This window comes from Cariama cristata, unplaced genomic scaffold, assembly GCF_000690535.1.
Source record: "Cariama cristata isolate BGI_N322 unplaced genomic scaffold, ASM69053v1 scaffold37435, whole genome shotgun sequence".
Classification (NCBI taxonomy): Eukaryota; Metazoa; Chordata; class Aves; order Cariamiformes; family Cariamidae; genus Cariama; species Cariama cristata.
Genome location: NW_009616441.1, coordinates 1 through 11,773, shown reverse-complemented (window position 1 = coordinate 11,773; position 11,773 = coordinate 1). Strand labels below are relative to the sequence as shown.

Here is an 11,773-nt window from a genome sequence, read left to right as displayed (position 1 = left end):
TTCCTTCAGCTTGTAAAAAATACACAGCAGTGCTGAAATGGTCTTGGCTGTACAGTTGTTGCACTTTAAAAGCTATGTACCTATCCTACCAAGCCTTCAAAAGACACAGCTGGGCATCTCTCTTCTGCAAAGGAGCTATTTTTGCCATAATCTCTGCCTTGTTCTCTGTTTAGGAAACCAGCTGTCCCCATGGGCAGCAGCAGCTCTGTTACCCCTTCTGTATGCGGCAGAGTGGTTTGTCAGCCAACTGGAAATTTGGTTTTAATGTGTGCTGGAATGGGTCAACGTAGGAACCTTTTGACTACTTCTGAGTTGACTTTTGTGGATGGAGGATTAGCAAGTGTGTCCCAGTGGTGGCTCCATGGCAGCTGCACAGCGAGGGCCTTCAGCTGGATGTGCTGCGATCTACTTACAGCTAGGCTCCATGCTGGAGGCCAGTCTGCAGCTCTAGACAAATGCAGATCCATCAAACTGCATATACATGTAGCCTGCACAGGCATTGGCATCCTCCTCATAGCCATGGAGTCTTGCACTGCGTGCTGTGACAAACCCTGAAAGATCGTCTTCCCATGCTCACATTCCCTTGTCTGAGCATCGCATCTTCTGATGGTGGTGATTTTATTTCTCCTTGTCTGGAATGGAGATTTCTCTTTTATTTTAATCCTTGGGGTAGGGCTAGTGAGAAAAATGCCTCCTTCAAATCCAGTGAGTCATCTCTGTCAATGTGAGCAGGTTGGATCTGGCACTTCTGGAAGCAGTAGATCAGGTTGACTTGGTTGATATTTGGGGAAAAAGACCTGGCTTTCAGGAATGTATCCAGGCGATGAAGGGTGCAGCTCTAGTCTATGACCTAAGGTATTGCCTGCCACCACTGCTGTTTGCAGACTGCTGTGGTGTAAGTAGGTACAACCTTCAACCTTACCCTGCAGCAATATAGGCTGGTCCTGGTTGTGGTCATTTTGAAATGTTTAAATGGTTTTGAAATTAGTCTTGTTTAATAGGCCCTTGAAACTAAACCCAAAACTCAGGTGAACATATGGCCATGCCTGTTTCTGCTTTCAGGTAATAACGTGTGATAAGAGCTTTTACAGCATATTTGAAAAGTACTTAAAAGCTTTGGCTTATTAAAAAAATGTAATTCCCCCTTGCTAATAATTTTTGTGGGACTTTGAACCTTCTCTCCATCTCTCCCTTCCTCTCACACATCCCTGTATAAAGCAGTCCCCTCACATGTTGTGCTGTGCATCATCAGCCCTGTTTCTCTGGACACAGCAGGCTCTGAACAATCTATATGTGAATGTACGCATAGGATGGCAAAAACCGTACTGCAGCGAACTACTTCCCTGGTGACGGATTTCCCTGGGACTTTCACAGAGCCCTGTATCCCTGTTTGACTTCCGTGGCTTTTTTGTAAGCAAACATCCTTGCCACTCCCAGCTTTCCTCCTTTGCCCTCCCTGCTAAGATCATTTCCTTTCAGTGACCAAAGGGATGGCTGTTTTTGTTAAAACTTCAGGCCAAAACAGAAGGCATACAGAAATGCCTTCTGTTGGTTTCTAAGGGAGAATCGTGCACTTGTAAAATGAACTTACCATGTGCAGATACCCCCAAAGGTGATGAGATGCTTTAATTATATTTGGAGCACTAGCTCTCTCTGGTGCTTTGAAGCAGGTTCCCAAAGAGAGATATTTAATCAAATTTATGTTTATTTCAGGCTTACCCTCTCTAGATCCATCCAACAGCTCTACAACTTCTTCTTCAGGTCCTTTGACAGGCTTTTCAGCAAACATACAAGGAGCACGGGTTTACCTTCAAGGGCCAGCGCCTGTTGGGACTCCCAGCTTTAACAGACAGCATTTTTCACCACATCCTTGGACAAGCGCAACAAATTCATGTAGGAACTTCATGGGTCTGTCTTAGTTAACTGTAAATTCATAGCTATTGTCTTTAGTAGATCTGTAACTTGAGGGGAAATTACCCAGTGATGCACAAAATGCTTTCCAATTGCTTTTACCGGCTGTGAGGATGACATGCAAATCCCCAGCTGTACTATTTTGTGGTTTTTTCCCATGTAAAATGCCACTGGTTCTGGTAGCATTACTAAAGGCATATTTGGGCAAAAAATCAGTCATCGTAGGCTCTGAGAGGAGAGGGCATGAAGCTGTGGGGGAGTGGACGTGATTATATCAAGCTAAAGATTCCCCTCTAAATAGTATGCGTGTAATATTAGGTGGAAATGTCATGTTTGCCATGGTTTGAAGTTATACTTGCCCTTTTTCATTTATTTTTTTTTTTTAATTGGGATTCTGGAATTATTTCATGTTACTTAAAACGTTCCAAAATCTTTAAGCATTATCTGAGGTAACAGTGGGTTTTCCTCCTAATGGGAAGAACATGGAAGTAGCTTTACAGAAAATATGAGTCTTTGATTCAGAATTTGAAGTGAAGAGGCTTTTCATGTCACTGCATGCAACTTCATTGCCACTCTGAGCTTAAGAACCAAAACATTTACATGAGTGCTCAAAGGAAGTTGGGTTTCCTAAGAAGAGTCAGTGACGCTTCTGAGTTTGGTGGGACTTACGCTCTTAGGTTACACATGTGGCTTTGGGAAGCTGTCCAATTTATCTTCTGCTGGAAATGGTGGATACCAAAACCAGGCTGTTTATTTATGGTATTTTGGCTTATGTTTTCACCTCTTCATGAAACTCTTCCATGTTTCTTATTCTTTCTTGTAATTAATTTAGATGTGCTGCTATGTCATGAGAATATCACATCAGAATGATTCTGATGGCTGAAAGCATTTGTGTTACAATGTTGATTTTAGAATGAAAATAAACTCTAAACAGAATTTCTGCGAAAGGCTTGAAGAATGCTTGCCAAAAAAGCCTTTAAAACCTTTTTTATCATTTGCTTTGAGATAACATTGGGGGGATATAGCGGGTAGCATTTACGCTCGCTAGCTTGTGTGCTTTATGTGTAATTAAGCAAGAGAAATATTATTTTCAGCAGGTGAATCTCCTATTCCATCAGTTTCCTCAGGATCATCTTCACCCCTTTCAGCTGCTTCTGCACCTTCTAACCTGGGCCAGCCAAAAACGGGTAACGCCAATCAAGATCGAAAGGTACCCCCTCCCATCGGAACAGAAAGGCTTGCGAGAATTCGACAGGGAGGATCTGTCACTCCTACACCCTTAGGAACCAATTTCACAGCTCCTGTCGGTCATAGCGGTATTTGGTCCTTTGGAGTTAACAGTGTATCTGGTAAGTCTGCTGTACAGCCTAGGGTAGCCTAAAGAAACTCCTAGGGCCTTTTGGAAGTCCTACATTTGAAAAGAAAGTTGGGGAGGAGGAATGAAGTTCCATAGTCTGTAATCAACTGCCACGTAGTATGTCGTGAAGGGAGAAGTGGTGTCAATGGTGGGAGAATGTGTATCAATGAACGCGCTGTGTTTTCTCCTAATGTCACTGGTTCTCACCCAACCTAGATTATCTGTGAGCATACACTTGTAAACCCTGAGAACGGTTTAGAAATTCCGTATTAAGTCTATTGAATGATACAGAATTTAAAAAGTAAACAGCTTTTATCTGTTAAGGGATTCCATTTCCAAGTCTGACCCTTGGCCTAAAAGGACAACTGCCTCTGTCCAAGTTTGTAGCTTGCTTTCCATTCACATTTTAAAACATTAATTGTGGTGCAGCTAATGCATCCAGAAACACATAGTTGTGGATGTTGATTTTTTGCATTGATCTCCTCATGACTCTTGAATAGTATGGGGTAACTTCTGTTCCAGGCAGCCTTAGTTTCAAAAGAATTACTTTGAAACCGCTGCAGTTTTACATTCAGTTTCCTGACAGTTTGAGAAAAGGAGGAGCTGCAGCATTTGAGGTGTAAAGTGTTTCCATTGGTAACTTCAAAGACGAATGTTTTAATAGTCCTGTATTTGTTATATTTTTTCAGTGAAGCACTCCATACTTTGATTAACTTAGTGTCTCAATTGCTGTGTTTTTTCAAGAAAAGCTTGTATGTGCTCACAGACAATGCTTGGAGGTCTACTGGATCTTAGCTCTTCTCCTGTGGACACCTGAAACTTGCAGTTACCTAGTAGTCCCCATTATATCCACACTTGTCTGGAGGATCAAGACGAATGTAGATGCAGACTGCATGTGCCTGGCCAAACTTCCCTGGCCTCACCTTTTCCCTATTTTTACCCCTGTCATAAGTGCAACTTTTTTTCTGTGTTCCTATAGTACATGAGAGGATGTAGGAGCTGGAGGGAGAGAAAGTGTGTGTGCATATAGCCAGCCTTATCTAGTGTTGCCTGCTGCAGCTTCCCTGTGAGAGGCCTTGATGCTACAGATAAGACTTGTGTGTTTGCATTGTCTGTAATGGGTTATTGGCCTAAACACTGCAGGTACCTTCCTGCTTTGTGTAGGCTGTGGAAGGTCTGCCTTTGCTCAGAGCAGAGCCCTAAGATACCTCTGCGACTGTGTGTTTTCAGGGAGCCTTTGGATGTGTGTAGGTATGTGCAGCTGTTGAATTCTCCTCGAGAATATCTTCAGTGAATTGTAATTGGCCATTTTCAATCTCCTCCTTTCCAGAAGGTTTGTCAGGTTGGTCTCAGCCTGTCATGGGAAATCATCCGATGCATCAGCAGCTGTCGGACCCGGGCACGTTTTCTCAGCATCAGCCAATGGAGAGAGATGATTCTGGAATAGTAGCTCCCTCGAATATTTTCCACCAACCTATGCCAAATAGTTTTGTGGATTTTTCTAAAGTAAGTTACAGAGGGTTGGATTTAGTCTATAAAATGACCAAGGACTGACTTTGTTGTACATTCTGTTCTGCCTGTACACTGTACGTTGTGCCTCTTCTACCATTGCTTGCTGTACCCAGTCCTGAACTTTCTTCCCAGTACTGACTAGAAAAGGTCTCCAAGCTTCGTGATGTGTTTAAAGAAAACCAAAATTTGTAGATTGCAGATGTTGTCTTGTCAAGTAGCTGAATGCCTTCGTCACTCTCCAGTGTTTCCTTTCTCAGAGGCTCAGTCTCTTGGAAACGTTTCATAAGGTTTGCTCGGGTCTTGAGACTGATTAAAGGTTTACTTAATGCTTTCAGTACAAATCATGCCCGTGAATACTACATGCCTTTCTTAAGGGAGTGGCAGGATGAGAGGACCGCTTGTAAGTCTATACCTTGTCTGTTAATGCTGGAAAGCAGCTTGAGGTGGAGGGATGTAGCCAAGCCATAGTCAGCTTGGCCACCACTGGAGGAATGTCCAGGACGATGTGCTCAACAGCAGTCCGGCTCACAGCATGTTTCAGAAGTAGCTGTAGCATGTGCTCTTAGGATCTTCTAAATTGCAGAGCAGCAATCATTCAAACACAGGAAAGAAATCTCAATTGCAAAAAGCTGCTCTGTAACTTCCTCTTTCTGAACTGGAAGAATATTTTAGATGGCCATTAGTAATTTATAGAAAATCTTCAACTCAACGTCTTGTAGGCTCAAGCTGCATACAGGCTTTGCTGAAGTGCAGCCCTGCGTGCACCAAGGTTCTCGCATGCTGCAGAGGTGAGAGGAGGGAACACTAAGATCACTTTGTACAGCTGTGTCTGGCTTTATGGGGTCATCTGAAAGCACTGTGCAGAGGCTGCTGCATACGGTCAAGGTGTAATTTCAGAAAAATGGGTAAACTGACTTGAATCTCAAGCTCTGAAAAATCACCATATACCATACTCTGCCTAGGTTTGCAGCAATGCCCCATTTCCTCACAGTGCTGAGATGTTTTCCAGTAGGTGAACGTTACGTATGGATGGGAACTGCCTCAGTCGTCTTGGCAAATGTGGTACTACAGTCATCCTTCGCTGATGGTGCTTTCTCTTGTTCCCTCAGGGCCTACCGATTTCCATGTATGGTGGCACTCTAATACCCTCACACCCTCAGCTAGCGGATGGCCCAGGAGGCCCCCTCTTTAACGGGCTCCATACTCCAGATCCTGCCTGGAATCCCATGATCAAAGTTGTCCAGAACTCAACAGAATGTACTGATGCTCAGCAGGTAGTGTGGCTGCCTTTTTACACCTTTGCTTACCTGGGGCTTTTTACAGTGTGCTTTGTTTTGTTTTTCTTCATTTTTGGATAGACGACTTTTTTTCAGTTCTTTGATACTAGAATTGAGATTGTTTGCATGACTTTTCCCTTACAGCGTGTGCATGTTTATAAAAAAATATATGGCGCTATGCATACCAAACCCTTCAGGTAAAATAAGCAGCATTTCAAGACTGCTCAGCCACGTAACTAACTTTATTATAAGTGAGAGGGTTTGTATCCATACTCAGCATCTTGTAGGTTGTCAGTCAAACCTTGACCAGAGCTGAAGAGAGCTCCCAGCCTTTGGACAGTCTGGTTGTATTTTAGGGGGAAGCCTGAAGTTTGCCTTCTAGTGGTTAAACACTCTGTTAAAGGAACCTTTATTTGTTTTCATAATAGACTTGTCTTTTTATTTCTTGCTGTAGATTTGGCCTGGCACCTGGGCACCTCACATTGGAAACATGCATCTCAAGTACGTCAACTGATTTAAGGGGGTCTATCCTTTTTTAGCCTTGTTTGGGAATCTTTATGATCTTGAAGAACCCTGGGGATTTTTTTTAATGTGCCTAAGTCTAAGCAATTTTCTGTGGGCTGTAACGATGGAAACTTGATTGCCCGTTGTATAAGAACAAATTGATTTACCTATACAAACTGATTCTGTTCTCCAGTTAGTTTAGCCATTTTGAACTTAAAAATCAGATGAAACTAGTGCTTTTGGCTAAACGCTCCTGAATGCTCCTTGTATGCAGCAGAGAACTAGCTGATTACATGATTTCAACCTCTTAGGGTGGTAAATACATGTATAATTGTTTACAGACTTAAAAGGAAAAGCTGAAAATTTCATGTCGTATAGTGGCTCTACTTTATGTAGCCTGTATTAATGTGAAATATTTACCTGAATATTCAATAAAAGGTGAACAGTATTTATAGGTTGTGTGTGAGAATTTTGGAAGAGGCTGTATATTGTTGTCATCAGTAGCTGCTGCTGTACTCAGTGATGCATCTTCTCAGGGTCATGTAATTAGCACATGGATGCAGTCAGGGTTTGGGGGAGGGTTTTGATCCGCAGTCATCTGCGATATGACGTCTGCTGAGTCCTTCCCCCTGACAGTTGTCAGCCTTTTATTTTTTTGTGTGTGAACGTGGTTGTGCATTTTTATTTTTTTTTTTCCTTCTGGATTAGTTCTGCTGCTTCTGGCACTCGTTTTCCAGGTGGGTTGCCTGAGAGATGAGGTTTTGTTCAGGGGCTGGAAATAAGGGCTGAGTTGACAACATTGGTAACTGATGGCAATTTAATTTGCAGGAGGTAAATAGGTAGCGTGTAGTTTAAATGCAGGGTTTCTTCACCTGACTCGCTGTGACCAGCTGCCTAGAAGCAGATCTTAGAAAAGCAGAGACCACTTCCCACTAGAGAAAAATATAATATATTCAGTTCTAAGCTTTTTGTAACCCTTTAAATTTGCTAAGAGCTCCTCAAGTCCTTTCCATGAGGAAGAAGGGGATTTTTGCATACCACTTAAGATGAGCGTTCATTCTCCACCCAGGTGCAGAAGTTCTCCACTTTCTGCACTTGGACTATGCTTATTTCTGCTTCTGCTCAGTGGTGATGCAGTAACTACACTGAATATTTGGTCCATTCCTCAAGCAGGTAACTACAGTGCACATAGTGTTCAGTCTAATGGACCACTTTCGGTGGTCTCTCAGACCAGATGCAGACTTTTCCACCTTCCTCCACCTTCACCAGACAAATCCTTACATGCAGCAGCAGAGTTTCCCCAGGAAAAGCATGAGGAAGGAGTACTGAAAACCCAAAGTGCACAAGCAGTATCCTGAGTATTTTTCCTTGTATTTGAGGAAGACATGCAAAAACCATTGAACTTCTGCTGCCCCCCTGATAGCACAAATGCCAAAGGATAAGTGTTGGTGTTAACAGTAATTGTATTGAAAACAAATGGTATTGTAGTGCAATAGGTGTTTGCTGTTGGGGTGAGTTGCAGGGGAGGGGTGGGATGGGGGAAGGGCATTAGGCCCCTCCCCGGCCCCTCCTCCACCCCATCCATGCGGGCTCCGTGGCCACAACAGGCACCACCACCACCTTCTGCCCCATCCCCGGGAGCCACTGTCTCCCCATTCCAGAGGGCTACAGCTCCACACCAAGTGGCACCGTCTTTACCACACCAGGGGGTAAGACCCAGCATGGGAATGGGGTTGTCCCTTGAACAGAATGGTGTCCTCAGCCACCCCATCCCTGCCTACTTTAGGTAGCTCCTTCCTGAGCAGGTCCCTTCCTGGGCTCTCCACCTTGCAGCTTAGTCCTTGGGGGGCATGGCCACCTGCACTGGGCACCAGATTCAGACAGACCTATGGGGTGGTGACTTCCCTGGCAGCCCAGAGCTGGAGTGGAAAAGGGAACCCCAAAGGAAGATAACTGCTAGAAGTTAGGGCCATCATTGCCCCGTGGTAGCAGGGGGAGCACGCAGAGGCAGCGCCTGGTGCTCACACTGCTGGGGAGCAGGCTGCTGGCAGTGCCACTGGGGTGGAGGATGCAGCACTGGTCCCTCAAGGGTGGGTCATGCCCAGGCACGACTGGCTGGAGCTTGGGGAGGTGCAGGGGGCTAACACAAGTCTGCTCCCACTCGAGTTCACCAGCTGTGGGGGGAAGGTACTGGGTGGCACAGCTCCTTCCAGGGGTACCCTAGGCCTGCTCTCTTGCCCCCCTTCCAGCTGCCCACCAAAGCCCCCTGGTTCAGCTGCCGAGCAGGTCCTTTTCTTTGCTGTCTGTCCTCAGGGTAGCATGTGCCCTGTCCCTGAGCTGGGCATGTTTCAGTTGAGCCGCAGGTGCCCACCCTTGTGGGCACTGGCTCCATTGTATGTCTCTGATAAGCTTAGCTGGGGCTGGGGAGCCAGGCCCAGTGCTGGCGGGGCTGCAGCAGGCGCGGGTTGTGTAATGTGTTTGTGGTGCTGGGAAAGGCCCAGCCTGTGCAGGAGCTCTGGGTTTGCTGCCACATCGGGCTGAGCTCACTTTCAGAGCCTGGCAGGTAACTGGTGCTTGGCTGCAGGGACAGCCAGGTAGAGGAAGGCAGGTCTGGACGTGGTGCAGGGCAGCAGACGTGGCTGGCGTGACCTTGGGGAGCACTGGCAGGTGCTTGGGGTGTGGGGGGGAGGCAGTGCATGTCCTGGGTGGGCACTGCCTTGGGGCTGTACCACACAGCAAGCTGGCACGCTGGAGGAGGTGTCCCATCGAACCCAGTGTGTTGTCCTCGTGCAGCGCACAGCAGGGTGGCTCTGTGGCTGAGCTGATGGGAACGGATCCCCAGGTATAGCTCCCCATGGTGCCAATGGGTGGTGGGCACCCAGCCTTTGCTGTTTGATAGCTGCAGGGAGCCACGCCTGAGCCAGCCACCTCTGGGCAGGGTGTGCTGGGGATGTGCCTGCTGCCGGGCCGTTAGGCCTGGGCTGTGTGCTGAGTGCGCTAGGGCTGGCCTTGCCTTCCAGGCAGCGCAAGGGGTGGCTGCAGTGTCAGCTGCCATGTGGCACCCGCAGAGCTCCAGGAACCTCAAGGGCAGGAACAATGTGAGGAAGAGCTGCTGGGCAGGATAGGTGTCACAGTCTGCCATGGGGGAAACCCCACAGTGGCTCCAGAGCCAGCTGTGTCCCTGAGCCATGGCCAAGTGCTGGGTCTCACACCCTGTTCCAGGCTCAGGCCGTGGTGCTCAGAGACTGGGACGGCCAGAGACCTGACAGCCCCCTGCTTTTGGCAGGTACCCGCATCATCTACGACCGCAAGTTCCTGCTGGAGTGCAAGAATTCACCCGTGGCCAGGACCCCTCCCTGCTGCCTGCCCCAGATCCCCGGTGTCACATCCCTGGCCCAGTCCAGCCTCGTCAAGCTGGAGGAGCTCAAGGAGCGGAATGAGAGTGAAGAAGCCATGCCAGGTGAGCAGGCCAGGCATGCAGCCCCTGCCTACACACTTCCTGGGGCATGGGGCTCCTGCTTGGCTGCAAGGGCAAGGGGAGATCCCAGTTCCAGCTCCTGCCCCCTTTGCACGTTTCTCCCAAGGCAACCCCATCCTAACCCTTACCCTGTATCCCTCCGTACCCTTGCAGATCAAGACCAGTTTGAGATGGACATCTAAGTTTCCAGCTCCCCGTCTCCAGGCCATGGCTGGGCCTGTTCCTGGGCCTCGTGGAGGTGCTGGCACCGTGACCAGCTGGCTGCAGCCCTCTCTGATGCTGGGGATGGATGTGTGACACCTCAGGCTCTAGCACAACTGGCTGGTGCAATTGCCTAGGAGCTCATGCTTGATCAATAAACACCATGAAACCCCTGTGCTGACCTGGTGCATCTCTCTGTATGTTGGGGCTCAACTGGGTCCTCAGAGCCCCAGAGAGGAGAGCTAAGAGGAGCTGAGCAGCACCAGGAACCCTTTGAGGGTGCAGAGGATCTCTTCCCTCCTGCACCAAGACCCTGCAGGCTGTGGGTGGTGGATGAAGGACCCTTGGGGTCTGCTCCCAGGCTTGGGGTGCCACACACAGCTTGCCCCAGCTGTGGTGGGGGTGGCTGGTGCGGCCTTCCTGCGAGCATGGGAGGGAGCAGCACAGCGCAGTGTGCTTGCTGTCCAGGGTAAATGTTAACACCCTGTGCTTACCTGACCTGGTGGGCATCCCTCATAATGTGATGTGTAGCTGCAGCACAAATGCTGGCCATGCCAGGCTCCTCTGGCCTAGTGGCAGATTAGCCTCCCCAGCCAGCCTAGAACTCCTCAGGGGCCATCTCCTCCTGCAGAAAAGCTGGGCCACCATGTGTCTGCTGCTGTACAGCCCCACCCCCCAATGCCAAAGGCCAGGACAGAGATCGCCAGGCTTTGCCAACCGGTGCAGCAGGGAAACGCGTCGCTGCCCGCTCAACTCGAGTGATGCTGGGGGTGCTGCCAGGGGGATTCCTTCCCTTCATGTCTTGTGGGCTGTGAGCACCCTGCCAGGGTGAGAGCCCCTTGGTCAAGTATGAAGTTGCTGTGGCCTCACCCACCAGTCCTGTCTCCCACTGCTCCTGGGAGAGAACCAGGACCCATCTGGTACCAGAACCCCAGGGCAGGCTGCGGCCAGGGGCAGGTTAGTGCTGTTTATTAAACATCAAGTAGTGAACTGCCACTAAAATATCGCAATGATTAAAATCCCCTTTTCCTGGGCAAGGACTGGGAGGTAGAGGAGGCGCCCAGACCCCCTTGGGCAGTGAGGGCCATTCTGCCGGTGCACCTGGGCATGCGCTGCCCTGCTGGCAGTCTGCAGCCCCATCCCTGGCATCAGGGATCCTCCTGCCCAGGCCCAGCCGCGGTGCTGCCATCTGTTGCCGCAGCAGGCAGGCTCCTCCTCTCGGCGACCCCCCCCCCAGCCACTGGCTCACCTCGTTCACATGGTCCACCATGAGCGAGCGGTGGATCTCATCAGCCCCATCCCAGTGCTGTTGCTGGAGCTCTGCCAGGAAAGGGGAACCCATCAGTGGTGTGGGGTCAGCCCTCCCACGGGTGCCCCCTGCCCGATGGCCTGGCACAGGCCCAGATGCAGCCTCACCTTGCACTAGGAGGCTCATCCTCTTCCTCACTGGGGCCGACAGCTTCCCCTGAGCCCATGCATCCCCCAGCACTGTCAGCCGCCGCCCAATGTCGTCGCACACTTGTTTCTGGAAGC

The 11,773-nt window shown here is 48.8% G+C and overlaps 1 protein-coding gene across 1 annotated transcript; it reads left to right on the top strand.

Annotated features, from left to right (window-relative positions):
- Nucleotides 1-1,711: 1,711 nt before the first annotated feature.
- On the top strand, nucleotides 1,712-10,417 carry EIF4EBP3 (eukaryotic translation initiation factor 4E binding protein 3). The gene is made up of 7 exons (XM_009700169.1): nucleotides 1,712-1,893; nucleotides 3,006-3,260; nucleotides 4,599-4,774; nucleotides 5,890-6,054; nucleotides 6,512-6,558; nucleotides 9,848-10,021; nucleotides 10,193-10,417. Exons 4-7 carry the CDS (start codon nucleotides 6,044-6,046, stop codon nucleotides 10,219-10,221), a joined length of 261 nt encoding a protein of 86 aa, XP_009698471.1. The 5' UTR covers nucleotides 1,712-1,893; nucleotides 3,006-3,260; nucleotides 4,599-4,774; nucleotides 5,890-6,043; the 3' UTR covers nucleotides 10,222-10,417.
- The last annotated feature ends 1,356 nt before the right edge of the window (nucleotides 10,418-11,773 follow it).

Excerpts from the sequence above, each read along its gene's own strand:
- EIF4EBP3 (XM_009700169.1), top strand. Across the intron at positions 6,559-9,847 it reads ATTGGAAACATGCATCTCAA|GTACCCGCATCATCTACGAC; the intron begins GTACGTCAACTG and ends TGCTTTTGGCAG. Across the intron at positions 10,022-10,192 it reads GAGTGAAGAAGCCATGCCAG|ATCAAGACCAGTTTGAGATG; the intron begins GTGAGCAGGCCA and ends GTACCCTTGCAG.